Source organism: Ovis aries, chromosome 4, assembly GCF_016772045.2.
Source record: "Ovis aries strain OAR_USU_Benz2616 breed Rambouillet chromosome 4, ARS-UI_Ramb_v3.0, whole genome shotgun sequence".
Classification (NCBI taxonomy): Eukaryota; Metazoa; Chordata; class Mammalia; order Artiodactyla; family Bovidae; genus Ovis; species Ovis aries.
Window position 1 is genome coordinate 13,280,159 of NC_056057.1, and position 23,615 is coordinate 13,303,773.

Below are 23,615 nucleotides of genomic sequence, written 5' to 3' on the forward strand. Positions count from 1 at the left end.
TCTGTGTCTCCCTTGGACAGGTGACAGACCCTGTCTCTGTGATGCCCCACAACCATCACCATCAATAACCTTATACTTGATTGCCTTCCCCTCTCATGTTCCGCTGCACTTCGAAAGATGGCAAAGAAATCTGTCAGTCAAGACTCTTTGCAGCCTGTAAAATCCCTGAGTTCTTAGCCATATGAGACAAATCCACTATTCAGAGCAGGACTCAACAGAGGTTGCGTGTGACTAGCTTGGTTTACCTGTGTGTATGTGTTTATATGTGTGTAGTTCCTACAACTCATTGGCATCTCAATAAAGGAACTAGAATGGGGCTACTACTCACAAGTACAGACTGGACTTCATGTTTAAGTCCATACCTAACGTGCCCCTCCAGTGGACTCTGGACTTTCTGCAAAGCGCATCTTAGTTTCACCTCTTTCAGTGGACCCTTTGTACCTGTCCCACTTCCCAGGTAGAGTTAATTATTCTCTTTGATCCCCACAGAAATTTTCGCACTGTTGCTTCTGCTTCTGTCGCTTTGTGTATAATAAGTCTAATCTAGTTTTCAGGTGTGAGACAGGGTTTTCTCATTCATCATATTCATCTTTGTAAATGTGGTCTCTAGTAAGAAGTATGGCATGTAGTGTATATCCATAAGTTTCTTGGATGAATTAATGTCTCTCTAGATAATCAGTACAGGTCTTCTGGAACAGAGGTCATCAAATGAAATCCAGCCTCCACCTGTTTTTATAAATAAAGCTTTTTCGGAACACAACCACACTCATGCAGTTCCATGCTGTTTCCATGCTACAGTAGCAGAGTGAGTAGCTGTGACAGTCAGTTGCCCACAGCCTAAGATAATTACATTCTGGCCTTTTACAGAGAAAGCTTGCTGACTCCTAGTCTAGACATATGCTTCCTTCCACTGAACATTGTTGAATAAACTCTGAAATTGTCTTAGTCATTAGTTGCCATTTTTCTAGGTTTTTTTTTAAAGTGATATACCATTACTCTTGGTCTACCAAGGTACCACAAGGTAATAATTAAGTTAATAGCTGTGGTTGATTGCAATCCTCAGTCTGAATCTCTGCTGTTATTGGACATGTAATTGAAGTCGGGGATTTTCTAAATTGTGCTGCGTTGTACTGCATTCGCAAGTCACCATTTTGTTAAATTGTGGGACCTCAGTGGAAACTAGGACAGAAAGACTCCCATTAAAACTGGATATATGATGGATATCTAACTCCATTTAGGGGAAGGAGAATTTCCTTTCCATTTAGGGAAAAGAAAGAATGATATGAGAACTGCTGAAAGTAAGCTGACTGGATAGAGGGGGAAGAGAGTGAGGAGGTTGAAACTGATCCCCGGGCTGCTGGCCTCAGAAAGCATGGTCCCTGTCATTAACAGAAATCAGGAAATCAGAAACTTTATGGGGGAAAGATGATTAACTCATTTCTAGTAGAAGAGGACTTGAGCTCAAGAGAGAAGACGGGGCTGGGAGGTAGACTTGGGAGTCCTTGACACTGGGAGAGATCGAGGGCAGAAGAGGGTTCCCGAGGATGAGATTGTTAGATGGCATCATCGACTCAATGGACATGAGTTTGAGCAAACTGTGGGAGATGGTGAAAGACAGGGAAGCGTAGTCTGCTGCAGTCCATGGGGTCACAAAGAGTTGGACACAGCTGAGCGGCTGAGCAACAACATAATAGAAGAAAAAGAGGTAGTCAGGCGTCTTGTTGCAGTGAGAATAAGAAGAGTACAGTCCCAGCAATGCTTTAGTATTTAGCTCAGGAGATCAGTTATTACCTTTGAAAATGAAGACCAGCTTGCCAAAGCTTAAAGCTATGGCATCCAGTATGAAGACTTGGACCTCTGATTGCTCAGGAAGGTGGTAGTGGAGAGATTTCAAAAAGCCTACTGGAAATTTCAGATACAGCTAAATAAGCAAACAGACAAAACTGTCAAAATTCCTTTTTCTTTTCCTGAAGTCATACCAATCCAGTGTTGGTTTTTATGTGGACTAGAATTTCTAATGTACATTAAAGATGGGTTTGATTAATTTAAGCTGGAGAAGTGCTTTATTACTTAATCTTGCCTCTTCGGCCTTTTGAAAGCATTCATTTAAGTGTGTCTTGGAACACACTTTGGCCAATGTATGAGACAATGATGTAAGGTTGCCTGGCAGCAGGCTCTGTGATGGGCAGAATCAGGCTTTTAATCCCAAGATGTCCAAATAATTGCCACGCTAATAGGTTGTAGAGTGTTGCCGGGTACATTGTCTCATCTCGTCCTCATACCACTCATTGAAACATCTTCCAGCCACCTTTGTTTCCAAAAATAATAAATCCGTCTCCTTTTAACTTCACACAGTCCTAGCCATAAGAGTTGCTCTAGAATGGATTTGGAAGAATATAGTATTTTCTTTTCTTTGACTTCTGTTAGGAAAACTGCAGGCCTGCTTTTTTAATGTCTATTTGCAAAATCACCTTAGAACGAGTTTGTGCCATGTCTGTAGATTTTCTTTAGGTGATTATGTCACATCTGTGGCTGTTTAATTCTGTTACCCAAAGAGTAATGATGCAAATAGGCATAATAAATATTTGAGGCTAGAAGTGGATTTTGACTTGGACATATTTCTGACTTTTCTATTTCATTATATACATTTCAAAATTATTGGTTATTGTAATCAGAGTATCATTAACTGAAACTATGAAAAGCTCATTGCTAAAAATCCTTAGAATGTTTTTCAACATCCTGTGCATCTTCAAAACTTCGAAAAGAAACTTCTAAATGAGAACTGTTTGTAAGTTATGTGTATTTAGAAATTTCTCCTGAAATAGACAAAAAGCATAAGCAAAATTAACCCAGAAGATTAACTGAATACTTTCTTAGGAGAACTATATTCCATGCCACAAAGTTGCTGGATTTTCTTTTAAATTTTAAGAAGATAGACAGACACCCACAGACAATTGAGAAAAAGCAGTTTTCATACACAAATATGCATCAAAGTTAAGATACCCTTTGTTAATGATCTCAGATAACTGGATGTGCTAAAATATAATGCCAAACAGCATCTACTGCGATATAGTTCCAGGTAGAGTCACAGCAGTTTCTGCCTTGTCCAAGGTGGGATAAGTGCCACTAGTGAGACCTTGTTCCTGCAGCTGACATTGAATTCCATTGGCAGTCTTTCCTCTGATCGGTTTCTGGCATCATCTCAGGTGTCCCCACCCCCCAGCAGCTGCTGTGCTTTTGAATGCCAGCATGACTCAAGACAAGTAAGGATCATTCAGCTCCAAACACCGAGGAGGTTTTGGAGTCTTCCACATCAAGGGAGGCCAGCCAAGCTGTGCTCCAAGCCAACTTCTAAAAAAGACCTTGCAAAGTTGTAAATGTTTTATAGCTGAGCTCCTGCTTGAGCTGTCTCCCCTATGTCTGTCTCTTCTGTCCCAGTGCTGGCCGCAAGCCATTAGCAAGGGGCAGAGCAGAAGGGGAAGGTTTGACTCTCACTTTCTCCCTGAATCTCCCAGACTCTCAGGGGTGACATTCTTCACTGGACTTGGGACATAGAGGGGAAGTGGCTGGGTTCCTGTCAGAAAGCGTTTAAAAACCCAAAGCAAGAAAGGCATGGAAGACCCAGCCCAGACATTTGAAGCAGAGTTAGAGCCAGAGAACAAACAAAAGAAAGTCATTTGGCCCCTGCTTTGAATGTAAAGGGTGATTTGATAGTGTTTATTCTTGCTTATTTTTCCATTCCACTTTATTTGAAGCTAAAATTCTGTTGATTTTAGAATTGGGCTTCTGTATAACAGGCCCTCTCCTGGTTTAACTGAGTGTTCCTCAACATAGCTGTATCCCGTTTCCTTATAAAAGGCATCCATTATTTTCTTTTACAGTTAGGAATTGAGGCAAACCCTTAGCTACAGAGATGCAGTGACTTTTGACAATAGCTTTTTAAAAATGATAGTAACAGAAAACATGATAATAATCCTTTTTTTACATACGTCTATATCCTAGATGGTGCCAAAGGTCCCAAGTCACTAAGGGCATCCAGTTCATTGGTGGTGCGAGGAGGAAAAATCAAGCGGAAGTTCGTGAATCTGGGGTAAGCACCTCACGAGATGAAAAGCAAACCCTCTTTAAGAGAAGGGTTAAAGGAGAAAATGTCCCATTTCCCTTTCTGACTGTGTGCTGTCATTACAGGGCACCTTTGCGGAAGAATTCCAATAAGGGAAAGAAATGGAAAGACAAGGAGAAAGAAGCCAATAGGTTTTCTCCAGGTAGCAGGTATGGGTGGGTGATTAAGAACACAGCTGTGTCTGTGCGTCTGAACTTTCTGACTCCCTGCCATTGTTAACCAAAGTCAGTGGTCAGTATCTTTGTGCTGATGTGATGTACCTAGAGGTGAGATGAAAGAAAAGTTCCATGGTGTGTATTTTTCTTACTTCAGTTATAGCCTACACTTAGACCTACACTTGGTCCATTGGTTTAATTGCAGAATTATGGTCACATGAACAGTTTTAGTAAGTGCTTATCTAAATACAGCATAAATATATTTATGTGACATGTCAGTTAGACATATTTCAGCTTTTTTGCCTGGCTACCCACAATGCTTGTATATTCTCCTTTTAAGTCTGAAAGGGTGATTTTGCATTTAAGTACCTTGTTGGCTTTCAAGACTGTTTCTGTCCACCTACATATAAGAAAGACCACTGTCTCTGGACTCAGCTGTTAAATTGATTTTTGCCAATGCCATCAACTATGCTTACTATTAGATAAAGACTGTCCTATAAAGAAATGATCTTTGTATAATATATTGTCAAGCTTTCCCAATTTTATTCTGAGATTGCATAATCGTAAACTTGGCTTTGTATAGGAAGACATTAAGGCACAGATGCGTGCTCTCTTTCAAGTCCAGCTGCCTGGGTTTAAATCAGCGCTCTCCCAGTTACTGCCTTGAAAATCTTGGACAGGTTATATAGCCTCTGTACCTTCATTTTCTCTTCTGTGAAATGAGGATAATAAGAGTAGCTACCTCATAACATTAGTGTAAGAGTTCAATGAGTTTTCATGTAAAGCTTTTAAATTGCTACCTTGCACATAGAAGACATTCAAAAATAATAATAAAGATAGAAATCACTATTATTATTATTTGCGAGTTACAAAGAAGTTTTATATTTATCCTTTCATTTGATTCATACAGTAAGATTGGGAGGGGAGATAATAATACTACCCTTTATTGATAAAGAACTTCGCCTTCATAGAATTTAATTGATTTGCCCAGGATTATGCAACAGGCAATTAATGTCAGTTACCTGGAGCTTGGCCTCCTGTCTGGATGTCTTATTTACGTTGAATGTCATATGCACTTCCTTAAGCGTCTAATGATGTTTATATTGCTCTATGAATTTAGGGAATCATCCCAAAAGTACAGGCTAAGGAAGAAACAGACAAAATGCTAAGAATAAAGGAACACAAAATTATTTGCAGACCATTTATCCATTTTATAGGTTGTCCCAAGCCTTTTTTCTCTCTTTTCTCTTTTCTGGCAACTTGGTGAGAAATTGTACCTTCTCCCCAAGATTACAGGAGAATGGGGGAGAGGATAAAGGATGGGAAGGGAGAATTCCAAAATTTATTTTTGTTATTCTGGGTTTCCTCTGTGCTGTCCAATGGAGAATGGCAAGAAATCTCTGTTTATATTGAGGACAGGAATCTCAGGGGGAAATTAGGCCATAATGCAACTCAAAAGCAATTTTTAATTTTGCATGATTTCGAAATGAGAAAGTTAGTGAGTGCCTTAGAATTAAGAATAGAAGAGTATCAAGTATGCTCAGGGGAAAAAACAACAAACGGTGACACCATTTAAGGGAGAGAGAGATGCCCAAATACACTACGGGAGAGACCCTGGGACCCTTCAGGAATGACACTGTGGTCCCCGGGCTCCTGGGGCAGCCACCACCTGTCACCTTGGGAGCACCACCCTCAATGGGGCGTGTTAAGCACAGGTGCCCAGCAGAGTGGAGACAAGCTTTGACTGAATTTCATAATAGTAGCCAGAGAGTTTTTATGTCCTTGTTTAAACTGCAGGTGAAAATCAAGCAGGTCTTGATTCTCTTGGCAACTGCTCACCTTACTCTAGGCCAAACCACCCATAGCCCACAGTGGGTGGTCATCAGCACGATGCTTAAGCACAGTTAATGCCAGCTTTTGAACCAGCAGCCACCCAGGCTGCCAAGTCAGGTATATTTTAAAACATCAATTCTTGTGTCTCTCTGCATCAGTAATCACAAACAATTCACGTGTACAATGTTATAAAATAGTTTTCAATTAGAATCATAGTTTCATAATTATTTATAATTACAGTAGAATGTTGACAGGACTGAAAGGACCTCATATAATTGTAATAATAAGACAGGAAAGAAGAGGGGCTTTTCCTGTTTCCAAAAATAAAATTTTTGAGCTATCACAGTGGTTCGTTAACAGTAATCAAATCTAATGATAGCTTCCGTTCTCCTATGTAAACAAATAATTGGGCCAGAACCTTAGAAAACCTATTCCAAGAAGCACAGTTACTGTCTAGCATACTGCAGTTGAGTTGGCTTCACAGGGTCCCTGAAGATAGGTGGGCGACAAGCCCCAGTGCTGCAGGGTCCCACTGGTCTTCCCAGTGGTTAGAAAAACTGGGAGTAAACTCATCAGGCCTGTGACGTTTTCTCAAAAATGATCCACAAGCTGAGTTAGTAATATTATCTCATAGGCTTTTCATCCATTTCTTATAAGATGATAAAAAATGGGCGAGGTCAGTCAATTAGTGATACCCTGCGAGTGTTCCCTCCTGTATTTGACCTGAGGCCAGACTGTGGTGGAGGTAATGAAGATGACGGCGGCCTCCTTCAGGAGGCCCCACGCACGCGCTGTGCGCTCAGTGCCGCCAGCCCTGCAGCAAGACGTCGTCGACCCGTGCCTGCGCCGGAGACTCCTGGACACTCGCGCGCAAGTCTGGGTCAGTCTCTTGCGGGGTCTCTGCTCCTTTCTCCTGGGTCCTGGTGCACACAAGGTTCTGTTTGTGTCCTCCAAGAGTCTGTTAACTCCGTCCTGGGTAAGTTCTGGTGGCTCTGCGGTGGGGTTAATGGCGACCTCCTCCAGGAGGGCTTATGCCATCCCCAGAGGGCTTATGCTCTGCCTCCAGAGCCCCTGCCCCTGTGTCAGGTCACTGCTGACCTGTACCTTTGCAGGAGACACTCAAACACAGTTCTGGCTCAGTCTCTGTGGGGTCTCTGGGTCCTGGTACACACAAGGTTTGTTTCAGCCCTCTGAGCATCTCTGGCAGGTAAGGGGTTTGATTCTGAATGTGATTTTGCCCCTGCTGCCATCTTGCTGGGGCTTCTCCTTTGCCCTTGGATGTGGGGTATCTTTTTTTGGTGGGATCCAACATTCTCCAGTCGACGGTTGTTCAGCAGTGAGTTGTAGTTTTGGAGTTCTTGCGGGAGAAGATGAGCACATGTCCTTCTATCCACCATCTTACGTCAAAACCTTCCTCGGTGATCAGTGCAAAGAAATAGAGGAAAGTAATAAGTTGAGAAAGACTAGAGATCTCTTCAAGAAAATTAGAGATACCAAGGGAACATTTCATGCAAAGATGGCCACAATAAAGGACAGAAATGGTATGGACTTAACAGAAGCAGATATTAAGAGGTGGCAAGAATACACAGAAGAACTATATGAAAATTATCTTCACAACCCAGATAATCACGATGGTGTGATCACTCACCTAGAACCAGACATCCTGGAATGTGAAGTCAAGTGGGCCTTAGGAAGCATCACTGCGAACAAAGCTAGTAGAGGTGATGGGATTCCAGTTGAGCTATATCAAATCCTGAAAGATGATGCTGTGAAAGTGCTGCACTCAATATGCTAGCAAATTTGGAAAACTCAACAATGGCTACAGGACTGGAGAAAGTCAGTTTTTGTTCCAATTCCAAAGAAAGGCAATGCCAAAGAATATTCAAACTTCCACACAACTGCACTCATCTTACACGCTAGCAAAGTAATCCTCAAAATTCTCCAAGCCGTGCTTCAACAGTATGTGAACCGTGAACTTCCAGATGTTCAAGTTGGGTTTAGAAAAGGCAGAGGAACCAGCGATCAAATCGCCAACATCCACTGGATCATGGAAAAAGCAAGAGAGTTCCACAAAAACATCTGCTTCTGCTTTACTGACTATGCCAAAGCCTTTGACTGTGTGGATCACCACAAACTGTGGAAAATTCTTCAAGAGATAGGAATACCAGACCACCTGACCTGCCTCCTAAGAAATCTGTATGCAGGTCAGGAAGCAACAGTTAGAACTGGACATGGAACAACAGACTGGTTCCAAATTGGGAAAGGAGTACGTCAAGGCTGTATATTGTCACCCTGCTTATGTAACTTATATGCAGAGTACATCATGAGAAACGCTGGGCTGGATGAAGCATAAGCTGGAATCAAGATTGCCGGGATATGCAGAGAAATATCAATAACCTCAGATATGCAGATAGCATCACCCTTACGGCAGAAAACAAAGAGGAACTAAAGAGCCTCTTGATGAAAGTGAAAGAGGAGAGTGAAAAAGTTGCCTTAAAACTCAACATTCAGAAAACTAAGATCATGGCATCTGGTCCCATCACTTCACGGCAAATAGATGGGGAAACAATGGAAACAGTGTCAGACTTTATTTTTTCAGGCTCCAGAATCACTGCAGATGGTGACTGCAGCCATGAAATTAAAAGATACTTGCTCCTTGGAAGAAAAGTTATGACCCACCTAGACAGCATATTAAAAAGCAGAGACATTACTTTGCCAACAAAGGTCCATCTAGTCAAAGCTTTGGTTTTTCCCAGTAGTCATGTATGGATGTGAGAGCTGGACTATAAAGAAAGCTGAGCACCAAAGTATTGGTGCTTTTGAACTGTGGTGTTGGAGAAGACTCTTGAGAGTCCCTTGGACAGCAAGGAAACCCAAGCAGTCCATCCTAAAGGAAATCAGTCCTGAATATACATTGGAAGGACGGATGCTCAAGCTGAAACTCCAATACTTTGGCCACCTGATGTGAAGAACTGACTCATTTGAAAAGACCCTGATGCTGGGAATGATTGAAGGCAGGAGAAGAAGGGGACGACAGAGAATAAGATGGTTGGATGGCATCACTGACTCCATGGACATGAGATTGAGTGAACTCCGGAGTTGGTGATGGACAGGGAGACCTGGCATGCTGCAGTCCATGGGGTGGCAAAGAGTTGGACATGACTGAGCAACTGAGCTGAACTGAACTGAAAGAGTAGAGAGCTTATGTTGTTCCTTGTGGAGACAAAATGATTCAAGTACATGACCAACATGAAACGAATAGATGAGTTTGAAATAAGGAGAAGACAAAATAAGGAGAAAAATGCAGAGAAATGTGATTTGGTTCTGTCCTTTTCAAATACATGCTCAGTGAACTTTCTGATTTAACCAGGTTACACAGCAGATAACTAAAGCAGGAAACAGTTGTCAGTGCTTGTTCATCCTTTAAAGTATACACCAGAGTAAGATAAAGTGCTCTCCTTAGAGTGAGGAGCCAGTGGTACCAGTAGAGTGTCCATTCTGGAAACGCTCTCGGCTCAGTCACTGAATGGGAAGCCCTGGGAGCAGACGTGTATCTCAGAGCAAGGCTAGATGGTGGCAGGTGGGAAGATGTCGAGGGAGGGAGACAGCGCTCCTCTGTGGAAGTGAGTCTGCTTCCTCCTTTAAAGTCTGAATAGTGGAGAAGATGCAGAGCTGGAATCCAGTGTTCATCCTGACTTTGCCACAGGTAAGTCTCTGAATTCCTCGCCGAAACACAAGCGAGGCCAACTAAAGCTAGATGGTCTGTGACTCCCCACCCATCTCTGTCTGCATCATCCAACGCGGTGACCTCTCGTCGGGTGTGGCTGGGGAGCACTTGAAATGTAGCTTGTAAATACTGAGATGCATGCTCGGTTTTAAAGACTTAGTATGGGAAAAAAAATTATACGAAATATCTTGATCTTTTTATAATACTGACTGCATGTTGAAATAATATTTGAATATTTGAGATAAAAATAAAACAAAAATTAATTTTACTTTTTTTCCATGTGGCTAACTAGAAAATTTTAATTTACATATGTGATTCATATTATATTTCTGTTGGATAGTGTTGATCTATATGATTTTATGAAAAACATACTCTTGATTTCTAACTCATTATTTTGTTGTTCTAAAAATTAGCAAGTATTCATTTGCTCGTTTACCTTTTTTTATCTATATGTACTCCTCTTTGTTCCAAATATTATTTTATGATACAACAATATAATTTATTTTTAAAGTAAATTAGATAGGGAAAAACAAGATAAAATAAAAAGTAAGATTGGTACTTAAGATAGAACATCTTCAGCAGTACTTCATAGTAATTGACAGTGGCCCCAGTGAAAGCCAAAAGCATAATGTCAAAGCGGTTAAGAACCTGAGTTCACATCCCAACTCTGTCTGTCACTTGTCCTCCTGAGCAAGTCACATAACCTCTCTGTGCCTGAGTTTTCTTACACACTTACCTCTTCAGGTCATTAGAGGGATTGGGATTGCATTTAACCACATTTTAAGTCCTTACTAAATATAAATGGCTATCATCATCATTACTACTTAAGATAATTTTTATTGCAGGGATATAAAAATAATCTCTACGTATTTTGCTTACAGTCTCTTTTATGCAGGGTTGACTTTAGTAATATCTTGAATAATACTTGGACTGTGTGGATTGTAGTTCAGACCACTCTTCATAGATGCCGTTTCTCTCAAAGATAAATCATAGCACTATAGTGAGTTTTGAGATTATACCGAGAGACAAGTACGTGAAGGGTAGTTCTGCCTTGTTGCAGAGCAAGGGCAGAGCCTCTGCTACTGAGTGGGGGAGGAAACATGTCCTTTCAGAAAAGCTAAGAGCAAGATGAACCACAGAGAGGAAAACCTAAATCTGCCTAAACCTGGTCTGAAGAGGAGCCAAATTTTTCCCTAAAAAAATGTTTATAAACAAAAATGTAGTTATAAATGCCAGTGGAGGATGGCGATCAGAAATTGGCAGAATAATTTGAACCTTTGAGCTTGGAAAGTTTTAAAGCACATGTTTGCAAGCCGTTAGGAGCCATGAGCAATGATGGCAGAAACTCAGTAAAGCACCGCCAGAGAGCTTAACCTTGGCCATGGGCTCCTAGGCGCTCTCCCTTTCACTGGGTGTTTTCAATGCCCAAAGGTAGCTTTGTCCTTAAATTTGTGTTATAAATATAAAGTAATTAATAAAGTCTCCCAATTTTACAACCTAACTTTTTTTTTTGAGTTTCAGCTCAACTTATGAATCTCATTTTGTATATACATCTAATAAAATGTTATGTGAAATAAAGGCAGTCACTTTCATGAAGACCTTTAAACAATATTAGCTTAACCTCAGGAGAGCAGACTCATTGCCCCCAAATTGTCCTGTTTTAGGTGCTTTTATAAATTTAATCTATTTCGTTTTCCTTTCAAGTAATTCGCTGTGCCTGAAACCTGACACGTTAACATTCCTAACAAATTAGTACTTTTCATACTTAAAAAAACTTTTCAAAATCTAATAAATTAAAATAGCTATAGTGACTCTAAAGGTCCCAGTACTCTTATCAGTGTAGTTATTTAACTTAACTAGTTAAATCTGAAATCAGTTAAATATATTAGACAATAGACAAGTTTCTCAGATTTCTAATGCAAATTTTTATAGATACTAAGCAATACATTTATTACTCCAGAGCTAACATTTTTATTTTTACAATATAGATTTTATTTATATTGTCATCATGCTGTTTCATTTTATATCTTCCCAGTATGGGAAAGACTCATCTCCATCTAAAATGAGAAAAATATATTTTTCCCTCAACCCCCCTAGGTTCTCCAACTGAAGCCTTGTAAATTAAACTGACAGAAGACAGTTAATAAGGGAAAGGCATACAAATGTATTTAATGTAATTTTTATGAGACACAGGAGCCTTCATAAGGAAATGAAGACCCAGAGAAGGAGTTAAGCCCAACGAATTTTTATAGTAGATTTGATAAAGTGTAGAAAGTTGTGGGGAAATGTGATAGGACCAAAAGGTATGAGCTAAGAGTGGTAAGCTGAGGAAATTCAGCAAGTCCTGTTCATTCATTTGTTCAGATCCCTCTTGGTACCTGTGGAAATGTCTACTCCTCTCCTCTAGATGTAGGAGGGCACCTCTTACCCCAGGGTCTTATGACCTGGTTCAAGGAGATGTGGGAGGCCAGAGAGCTCTTCCTGCACCTGCCATTTCTCAAATTCCTTCAGTTTAAAATATTGAAAATACTAGATATGCCTAGGTGCCATATTTTGGGGTAGCATTTCCTAAACCCCATCATCAATTAAGGTTAAGCACTTTATAGTGACCATCTCAGATGGGCTGTTGATTGTTGACCAGATATTAGACTATAACTCAGAATCTAGACGCAGGATGTGTTCAGTGTTATTGGCCTGGCTGCAGATGGACACCTCTTGTTGCAGCTATTACCTGTTCAGGTCTTTCAGTCGCATCCAGAAGAGGCTGGCTTTACAGCTTCAGCCTCCTTGGTGAATGTTAGAACCTTACAGAATCACTTCGACTGATTTAAGTAAATGGAGGTCTGCAACCCTCCCTCTGGTTGCATCTAACTTTCTTCACTTAATCTCCTTTACCACCTGCTTGAGTTCTATATTCTGTTTATACTTTCTCTGTTCTTGCAGTTTCTGAACGCCTAATTATATTTTGATGACTCCAGTTATATTCTGAGTATTTTATACACCTTTTATTCAAAGTTAAACTGAAAAAATTCACCAAGGAATGTTTACCTGCGCAACTTAATTTTGGGGTGCTAGCACCGGGATAAACTGGTTTCAAGATGTGTACAAATTGGTTAATTGTTTTATAGAGTTGCTAATTGTAAACCATTTAAAGGCCAGGAGACAGTTACTGCCCCCACCACACACCACAAAAATGACATTTTGGGATTATGGAGACTTAACTTGAAGCCATGCTTTCTCCCAGTTCCTACGAATAAAGCTCAGGGGGACATCCTTGGTGGTCCAGTGGTTAAGACTCAGTGCTTCCACGGCAGGGGACACAGGCTTAACCTCTGGTCAGGGAACTATCATCCCATATGCCGTGCCACCAAAAAAAAAAAAGAAAGAAAATGAGAGTTTCCAACAGGGATATAACAGTAATTTATGAATCTAGTTTTTCCAAAAGTGATAGTGAACCATTACTGTATAAACTATAAAAGAAAAATAAGCATAGAACACATACCTGTGTTGATCCTCCAAAAGTTATTTTCAGATCTATTAATTATTCATCTCTACCAATCATGGTTTTTCAAGGGGATTATCAAGGATCTAGATAGAGTTTATGCCCCTTGGACCATAATCTGCCCTCAAACTCTAAAATGTTAAGAAAAGGAAGGAAGAATTTTATGTTATTCTTAACAGATTTCTCCATGGCACCCCACTCCAGTACTCTTGCCTGGAAAATCCCATGGACGGAGGAGCCTGGTGGGCTGCAGTCCATGGGGTTGTGAAGAGTTGGACACGACTGAGCGACTTCCCTTTCACTTTTCACTTTCATACATTGGAGAAGGAAATGGCAACTCACTCCAGTGTTCTTGCCTGGAGAATCCCAGGGATGGGGGAGCCTGCTGGGCTGCCGTCTATGGGGTCGCACAGAGTCGGACACGACTGAAGCGACTTAGCAGCAGCAGCAGATTTCTCCACAAAGTGAAACAGTCTGTAAGAGTGATCAATCATAGAATAACCATTACCAAACCCTCTCTGCTCCTTTTGTAGACCCAACAGTTGAGTTTATCCAAAAGGAGATTGGCATTTGTTCCAGAAAAGTTGGTAAGCTGATAGGTCTATAATTTTAAAGTAGTGGAGAATTTTATTTCTTAAATGAATGTTCTATACTCTAGTTCCAAGCAAATGGAAGCAAACCACTGTTCTATTTTTGAAGGACACTTGGAACCACACAGAGGTTCCATCAGCTCAGAGAGCTTTAGAGTCAGGGATACACAAAGAAATGAGGGGGACAGGATACAGCCTCAGCAGAGGCACAACCAGACCTCCTGGAGAAATGGAACATAGTTTTCAAAGTATCCCAGGAGCTGGTGCTTTGCAACTGTGAGGACAGTTGCTGTCTCCTTAGGAGTGGGCTTTTGTTGCTTTCTATGTGACTGTTCCTTTGTATCATCGATTATCTTGGTGTAGAAAGCTAGTGCAGAAAGCCTCTGGATGTCATCCAGGGCTGAACTTCCATGACTTCACCATTCTCACATTATGGCCTTCAGACCCATCTTCAGTGCTGGATGTACAAGTCCACACGGAATTATTTGTCTTGAGTATTTTCCTGACAGTGAGAATTTTATGAAAGGGTTTAGTGAGATGTGGTCTTAGAATTTTGTTTGAAACATTACCCGGCTAGGATTTGAGCTACCAAAAGTCGTTTTCATAGGTCTTAGAATGACAACAGTCAGGCAGTAATATTCCTACTTCCTATCTATTAAAAGTTGTAGTGGTGGTGGTTTTAAAAGCACTGTTACAAAAGCAGTTCACTTGGGCATAGGACAGGATACTCATGCTGTTGTTAATAGTGGCCTATTTATAAACTTGAAGACAGTATCCATATATTTTAAGTACTACCATACCTTAGTTGAATTACATATGGAACTTATTTAAAAAATTCCCATGTTACTTTGATTACAACTGGTTCAGAAATTTATAACCAAAGAGAAAAATAAACATCAGGCCCAGGTTATCTCATATATCCCCAATTATAAGAGTATGAGACTACAGAGAAAATGTTTTTATGTTTTAAAGCATATAAAAGATATTTTATATAAAATATAAAAACTCTTTAAAGCATGAAAAATATTTTTATGTTTTAAAACACAGTTAGAGCTTTCTGAGCACTTTTACTGGAATGTGGGACTGAGCTAAAAGATAAGCCTGAGAAGTTAAATTTTGACTAACTAGATAGATTTACCTGCAGAGAGATTTACCTCCCCAGAGGTATGCCATTATGTTTTCTAGGATTGGGGATGGGGAGAGGGGCTTTGGGACCCAACTCCATGGAGATGTTTTAGGGGCTATAAAGCTGGAGACATGAGTCTTACCTTCCTCTGACATAGATCACTTTCCAAAGCATAAGAACCCAAGATCCTTCTCAAGATGAACTTGTTTACATTAAAGGGATAAGATCTCTCTCCCTCTCTTAGAGAAGAGAAGGGGGACAGCTGTCCTTCTCCTGTATAACCTTACAGATTCATATTTTTAAAAATTCCTCACATATAATGTTGACCACATATAGAATGACAACTGGTTGTCATTGTGTTACCCTGGAAAGAGGAAACTAGGGCATGGGAAACCAGTGCAGTGACTTCCTATAAGTAAATAATAATCTATTTCTGCACCAGAAACCTCAAATTTAGACTCAGGATAATATTCATAAATACAGATATTAAAAACATTTTAGTGAGTTCAGCTATATATTAGAAATGTCGATTCCAGGTCAACTCCGTCTCCCCCAAATTCTAACTTCGTAAGTCCAGGTACTCAAGAATTTGTGTTTATATAGCTGCCCCAGGTGATGCTTACTTATCAGACTTACTTGGGGAACCACTGCACTGGTCCATGATCCAGAAATAAAAAGTGGACTTCCCTGGTGGCGCAGGTGGGAAAGCGTCTGCCTACAGTGCTGGAGACCCGACTTCAGTCAGTAGTTCGGGAAGATCTCCTGGAGAAGGAAATGGCAGCCCACTTATGTATTCTTGCCTGGGAAATCCCATGGGCGGAGGAGCCTGGTGGGCTACAGTCCATGGGGTCGCAGAGTCAGACGCAGCTGAGCGCCTCCACTCACTCACAGGAGACCAGTCTGCCTCTGCTAGTGCGCTTTCCTACGCTCAGTTAGTGTAACCCCGCCCCACCCCCCATTTTTGAATAGCAAATGGATTTAAGAATATAATTTTTTTTACGTTAAACTTTAGGATAAAGTTGAAGGTTGGCATATTTCTGGTTGGTCATTCTCTATTATCCTTGCAGACCCCTTTGTTTTTTTAAAAAAATAAATACAAAATTAAAATCATATCTTCTGTATTCTTTAGTGTGATGAACACTTTTACTCATCCAACCTGTGACCTCAGTGCTGCTAAAACCTCACTGACTTCTGCATTCTCTTTAGTTATTGTTCTCATAACCCCTTTACATTTGTATATTGCTTTACAGTTTGACAAGATGCTTTTATAATAATTGTCCCATTTGATTCTCACAGTATGCTTTAGAAATGAACAGAAATTATTAGGAGCTGTATCATCTATGTAAATTTGAAATGTGTAATATTTCAAAAGAATGTGAAATGAAATGTGAGGTTGAGATTCAGTATACCTCTGGGACATAAGTTGCCCGTAAGCCATGCTGTTGAGGCACTTTTACTTGAAAAGGAATCTCTTTGTTGTCATGACATTCAGTTCAGTCGCTCAGTCGTGTCCGACTCTTTGCAACCTCATGAATTGCAGCACGCCAGGCCTCCTTGTCCCTTACCAACTCCCGGAGTTCACCCAAACTCATGTGCGTTGAATCGGTGATGCCATCCAGCCATCTCATCCTCTGTCGTCCCCTTCTCCTGCCCCCAATCCCTCCCAGCATCAGGGTCTTTTCCAATGAGTCAACTCCTCGCATGAGGTAACCAAAGTATTGGAATTTCACCTTCAGCATCAGTCCTTCCAATGAACACCCAGGACTAGTCTCCTTCAGAATGGACTGGTTGGATCTCCTTGCAGTCCAAGGGACTTGTAAGAGTCTTCTCCAACACCACAGTTCAAAAGCATCAGTTCTTCGGTGCTCAGCTTTCCTCACGGTCCAACTCTCACATCCATACATGACCGCTGGAAAAACCATAGCCTTGACATTAACAGCTAACAAATAATAAGTACTATATCAGTTATCACTTGAACTTACTGAGGGTGCCTTCTTCCAAAATGCACAGAAACTGCTGCCCATTCCTGCCTTAGCTCTTGATGATTTTTTTAACCAAAAGATAAATATAAATATGCAGGTGGTTGCAGTAAGAAAACAAAGTCTGTTTTCAAACTGTTTTTCAAATGCCTTTGAGTCCTTAAAATGTTAAACAATAAGCACAGACCTTTCTACATTTACAGTTTTCAAAGCACTTTCACACATATCTAATTTAATTCTTAACCACATATAAGTTACGTAAAATATCCACCTTTTATGGATGAGGAAATAGAGGCAAAGAAGGCCCAAGGTCACGTACACAGGAAGTGAAAGACCTCGGACATCCAAGTAGTGTTTCAGGACCTCTAGTCTGGTGCTCCTCCTATGATAAGGCACTAAGATCATGATGAAAACCAGTAAGGTGTGTATTCTGCTTAAAGTATCATGAGCCCAGAAATTTCCAGTTATGAAGTATATCATTTTCTAAAGTCTCAGGCTCTTGGGAACTTGTGTTCCGAGGAGGTCAGGGCAAAATGCTGCTTTTGAGCTCATGTCACTGTGAGGCACTGCTGTGTGACCCGAATAAAGGGAACACTGTGATCATTAACTCAAAGCAGTTCCTAAAAGACCGTGCCCCTCTCTGATGCTAATTTATCCACGCACATTTATTCCCATTTCAAAAAAGTCATCATGGCAGTGGTGATACCAAAATACTTATCATTGTTATAACATCCATTTAGATGCAAAAAAAGGTTAATGTTCTAGTCAAAAGTGCAAAATTTTGTACTCTGTTGTGTAGAACAACTTCTCAAACCACTACTTCAAACTGTATTCAGAGCCCCTTAAAAATTCAGTTCAGGAAGTTTGCCATCTGCCCATTTCCTTTGTCTGACACAGCTCTTCTTTCCGTGACCCAGGATCTTCAGATGCAGGCTGGAAACCTGGAAACCGGCGCCATCCTCCACTGCTCAGGCCTCCACACGCTCAACTGGCCTGCCTTTCTCATGGTTTAATGAAAGCCGAAAAGGATACTATTCCTTCAGGAATCTGCCTTCATCTGCAAGCCCCCTTCAGCCTTCTCCTGAAGCTCTAATTTCAGATAAAAAGGGGTCTAAGGTAGAAAACACGTGGATTTTAAAAAGCAAACAAGAAAACCCCGATCCTTTCTCCTCTTCAGTCTTTGGAAAGCATCCTCAACTTATGTGTGTACTCTGGATTTGAGAAACCACTGATAACACTGCAATAAGCAATGCATGGTATTTTTGTGTTGGGGAGAAAGAAAGCCTTATTTAACCACCACCTTCTTTAATACTATTCCGTTCTAGATTGTATGTTAATCTTTGATTTGCCTGTCTTTTCACATATTGCTATTTAATCTCAGTTTGACAGTTAAGCCATGCTGGGAAAGATGCCTTTGAATCCTGGAACAGTATGATAAATCTGTTTACCAAGTATTCCACTTTAAATTACATTACAAAACTATTTTTGCTGTGCTCTTCAAGATTTACTAGAAAACAAATAAATTTGAGACTGAATATGTGTTCAATATATCTAAATGAAACCCTTTCAAACAAATCAATGCTGACATAGCATCCTTACTTATTTCTTTCAAATCAAACTTCCGTGTTGATAAACTGCGATCATTCTATCACCAGAGTTTTTTAACTTCAGCAGAGTGGGGAATTATATGCTTATTTGTTTTTAAGTGCATGACAGTTATTTCCAGCATGACGCTGCAAACTTTACCTAACAATTTATTGAAACACATGTGGTAGCTAACTTTCATGTGTTGTTTGGTCTCCTTTTATCTGTGTTCACTTTTCTTTCTCAAACAGTAACCTGTGACTAATGTTACTTGAATTTAACTCTTTTCTTGGGGTCAACAGCTCATAATGTTTTGACAGAGTTTGAGGTTGTATCTCCACTGACAGTATCAAATGGTAATGTGCTGTGTTAAATGCTCTCATGCTTAAATGTTTTACTAGCTTAGCTCCTTGTGCTCTGATTTCATCTCCTTTTCTGAAGTTTTAGCAAACCTTCGGAGTTTGGTACTGAATTCTGTAGCCTCTGCCATGGTTTTTATTCTTGACAACCAACTAAACGCAATGCAGGGGAACCTAATGGGAAACTGTAACAGTCCAGTTCCTAAGGAAGTGGAATAAGAAACAAGATGGTGTTGGTCAGGTGCTTAGAATTCCAGAAAAGGCAATGCTTCTAGAATTATTAGCAAAAGAAGTTTTGGCGACTGCAGACCACATTGGTCTTGAAACATTTTCAGTCTTGGATCTGAGAAATCTGAATGTTGTTTGAATAATTCCAGCCTTATCTTGCATTGGAGAGACTCTCGAGAATTTGGTTTGAAATGTTTTCACAAATGCAACTATGTCGTCATTGTGAGTTGATCTGACTGTAATATCCACTGGACATTTTCATAAAGTTCTGGGGAAGCTTTCATAAAGTTCTGACACACCTGACCTCCTCCAACCCCAGGTGGTTGTTTGGAAACGTGTGTCTGGCCATGCTCCAGCCTCTTTGGTACTCCACTGGTGCTGTGCGAGAGTTGTATTAGCATGTAGCTACTAGCGTGATGTCAGATTGTGACCTCCCCCAGAACTCATCATGTTGAAGGTTACATCCAGGAGAGGATCTGCCATTTCTCACGGTGTTTATCACGGCCAGCAGCAAGCAGTCCTTCCCAGGGGGAGCTCAAGTTACCTTTCTAATATGGATTGCCATCTGTTCCTAATAACTCAGGCTCGCCACACCATCTTGTATTTTTACTTACACTGTTACTCATCACAATTAGGGCCAAAGAAGATAGGCTTATTAACATTACTTCTCTGAGCAGTTGTAGAGGGTAATGAATACTGTACCCTTGAAGAGAGATTGAAGACTCATTTCTCTAAAATGCCTGTCCTCTCATGTGATAGGGAAGGAGCCCAGAATTCTGTGTCCAGCACAGCAGGCCAGAGTTCTCAGCCACTGTTGGGCGAAGGCCACCCAACCAAATATGCATCTCTTCTAAGATGACTTTAGAACCTCTCCAAAGAACCTCTCTAAAGCTTGTAAGCAGACTGCTCTCTGGTCCACTCACCATGCTCATTTAACACTGAGCTTTATTTATTCTTTCAGAATTTTGCCTTCAGTGACGATTTCAGTCCTAGTAGCACCAGCTCAGCAGACCTGAGCGGCCTGGGAGCAGAGCCCAAAACGCCTGGACTCTCTCAGTCCTTGGTGCTCTCATCCGATGAGGTATGTGCACGGCACAGGCGGCGGAGCTGCCTTCTCAGATAGAGCACGTGACCCGTAAACTGTCGCAGAGGAAAACATTTTCAGGCAGATTTTGCAGATCAGTCATCAGGACTATGGTTTCACATTTGATGTAAAAGCCTTGTGATTTCACCCACTGTCTGCCTCAACATGGAAGCCACGTTCTGTCTCTGAGCCCCTTTAAGCTGTCCAGGGAACTCCTCGGCCTTTCTTGCATGTAAATGGGATGGCCCTCCACAGAGGGGTGGGGCTGGGTGGCTGAGCACTGCACAGCCCATCCTTCCCTTCGCTCACCTTCTCCACCACCCCCGGTGGTCCCTCCGAGTCAGTTGTGGCCCCTGGTTGAGGATCATCCCAGGGGATAGGGGAGAGGTGTGTTCTGATCAGGAGGGACCACTAGGGAAGACCTTCACTTAGAAGCCAGGGTCAAGTGGGCGCCGTAATGACTTCTCGGGAGATGACTGTGTCCAGGAGAGGCAGAAAGTTACTCTGGTAGTTCACGTGGCTCAGTGCCCCGAGAGACAAGGAGAAGATAGGAATACCAGTGCTGGAAGCGGGCTGGGGCCAGGGAGAGGAGCACGATAAGTAAAGACATATTCACCCGAAATATCTGTTCCTGGTTACTTCTTTCTAATGTGATTTTTAAACTTTTATTCCTCGTAAATGTTTCTGTCCGCACTCTTCAGACCTGGCATGATTTTTAACTGTATGGAAAATGTGTACTGTATATGCGTGCTGCCTATTTCTGTAACACTTTTCTTTTTGATTCCTTTGGTGCTCTCTCACTCAGAGCCTGGATATGATAGATGACGAGGTGAGCTCTCAGTGGGCTGTGTGTGGTGGCTTATGGGGTATCCTTCTTTTCTTTCTTTGTAATGATTTAAAATCAAACTAGACAGGAAGTGTTCCCCTGCAGTGCGTTTCCTCATGTTAAATAGTTTCACTCTCTGCCCTTGTCTCAATCTTAGTGGAAAAGACATTCGAAAGGATCTCCACCTCCAGAGCCCCTTGGTGTGTCTCCCGCCACCATTAGCCTGACACAGAGCAGTGTGTTTCACCCCCTTGCCCTCATCTCAGCTTCCCCATTTCCTCCTGTTGTTCCCTGCATGGTCACTAAGGCGCTCCCATCTCTCCTCCCAGATTTATCACCATCGTCATCTCCTCTCAGCCTAGTGGGTCTTAAAACCAAGCTGCCTTTGCACTATTCATAGTGTTGTCCTCTTTTGGACAGAGCCAGAGATTTAGAATAAACTACTAAGTGCTGAGCTCTGCCACTTGCTAGCTGCATAATCTTGGACAGGCCTGTAGACTTTCTGAGCTTCACTTGCCTCATTTATTAAAAGTAATTTGATAATTTGTAAATCACCTATCCCACCTTCCTTACAGGTTTGCTTGCTGCTCAAATACAATAATGACTGTGAAATTTCCCCTACTAAGAATGCTTGAGGGCTTACTGCTCCCCTTCTAAGTAAAATATTTTAAAATGTATCTTTACATATCTCTAATGTCTTAGCAGAGGACCAATGCAGAGCAGTTCATTACATACAGAGATAAATGATGTACTTGTTTTCTGCATCTGATAAACTTTCCAAAGTGGTTTAATGTAAAAACTAGTGATATTAAATGTATTTTTCAGTTGCTAACTTCCTACATTAAAATGCTGCTTTGTCTGGGGAAGTTTTTAAATTTCCAAATACCTAAGGAAACTGTAGAGGTGATCACTGTGTGTGTCACACACGGCTAGACCCATTTGTTTACTCTAGGGCTTAAAAGCAAGTGTGGCTCTAGTAGGCAAGAGCTGGCTTTTCGATAGCATCACATTCCTACTGAGCTACAGCTTCTCGGTCCTTTAACAACCCTGCATAACATTCCTGCCTCAGATCCTTGATGACGGACAGTCTCCCAAACACAGTCAGTATCCGAATCGGGCCGTTCATGAATGGAGCGTGCAGCAGGTTTCTCACTGGCTACTGAGCCTAAATCTGGAGCAGTATGTCTCTGAATTCAGTGCCCAAAACATCACTGGAGAGCAACTCCTGCAGTTGGATGGAAATAAACTGAAGGTAAAGAACTGTATGTTGCCAAGTATAATCTGTATTACTCACAGCACCTGAAATGTTTCCATTAGATAAGCGCCTCCTGCATATCTGAGAGGTCCTTCTCATCCACGGTCAGCAGAGAGGACATTGAATCATTTCCCAGTGGTAAAGGAGGTTTTGGGAAATTGTTGGGTTCTGAATTAAACGATAGGCTACCGAGCAGGAGCGCTAGAGGCTCACCCATTGCTTCTGCCGAACAGCACGTGGTCCAGGAACTGACTCTGCTTACTTCCTTGTAGTATGTTTTAATAACGGCCAATGTGGACTCTCCCATGACACTAAAGTTAAAACCCAGATCCGTGAATCTCCCCTTTGGAACTCCTTTCTCCTCCACCCTCACTGTTCCCTGCATACCACTCCCAAACCAGGCCTGTGTTCTCCCCAGAACTTGGTCCTCCCGCTGCAGCAGGCCATGTCCTCCCTTCCCTGCCATCACACTCTCATTTTCACCTGTCCCGCCTATCCCCTTTAGAGTCTGAGGTGGCACCTACCCTGTGGAAAAAGGGCAAAAGGAGCTCACAGCCAGCCCACCACCCCCACCCAGGTGCCCTGCTGGGCTGATGGCAGCCGAGTATCTTGACGGTCTTGAAAAGGTTAGAGCTCGATCAATAGCCTGTGAATATGAAGGCCCATCGACAGGCCTGTCCCTTCTGGGGAGATGGATGCATCCTGCTGTTGATTCTAAGGTCGTGAAACATTGAAAATATGTAACCAGCTCCCCTTATTCCGAATTCCAGGCTTAGCGAGCAAGCTCCTCATTATGATCAGGCTTCCTTTATGGGTCTACCTGCAGGGAGGGAACGGCTAGGCATGCTGACACGAGCGCTGTTGTCCTGGAGGCATGTTTGGTCTCCATTGTCAGTGAATACATTGCTAGAAGGGAAGCCGTTTCAGTCCCTCCTGCCCTTCTTCGAGCCCTCCGAGATGGGCAGCAGGGGCCTGCTCCGAGCTTTTGAAAATAGTGATGAGTTTAGCAGTACTTTTGGCTGTAAATGTCCACAGCCCAAAGGTTGGAGAAGCAGAATTGCCCTTCCGCTGTTCATTTGCCCATTAATTACCAGTTCAGAAAGCGTTTACTTGCTGAGGTTCACATTGTACTGTGCTCGGGACTCCAAAGAGCAAAAGAACAAGTAAAGCTCGGCCCCGCAGCATGTAGATGTTTAGCAAATATGACCCGCTCCTCCTCATTTTCTGCCTCTTTGATTATGTGT

The 23,615-nt window shown here is 41.7% G+C and overlaps 1 protein-coding gene across 25 annotated transcripts in view; it reads left to right on the forward strand.

Annotated features, from left to right (window-relative positions):
- PPP1R9A (protein phosphatase 1 regulatory subunit 9A) overlaps nt 1–23,615 on the forward strand; it is a 345,069-nt gene that overhangs the window by 315,226 nt on the left and 6,228 nt on the right. For 9 of the 25 annotated variants that reach the window (XM_060414484.1, XM_060414485.1, XM_060414467.1 and 6 more), the window contains 5 exons: nt 4,003–4,090; nt 4,189–4,272; nt 17,953–18,151; nt 20,168–20,287; nt 22,186–22,368. In XM_060414484.1, the coding sequence (XP_060270467.1) occupies nt 4,003–4,090; nt 4,189–4,272; nt 17,953–18,151; nt 20,168–20,287; nt 22,186–22,368 (674 nt within the window). Of the gene's footprint in view, nt 1–4,002; nt 4,091–4,188; nt 4,273–17,952; nt 18,152–20,167; nt 20,288–21,095; nt 21,120–22,185; nt 22,369–23,615 lie in introns of all 25 variants that reach the window. The other 16 variants (XM_060414471.1, XM_027968460.3, XM_060414464.1 and 13 more) reach the window with 5 other exon arrangements.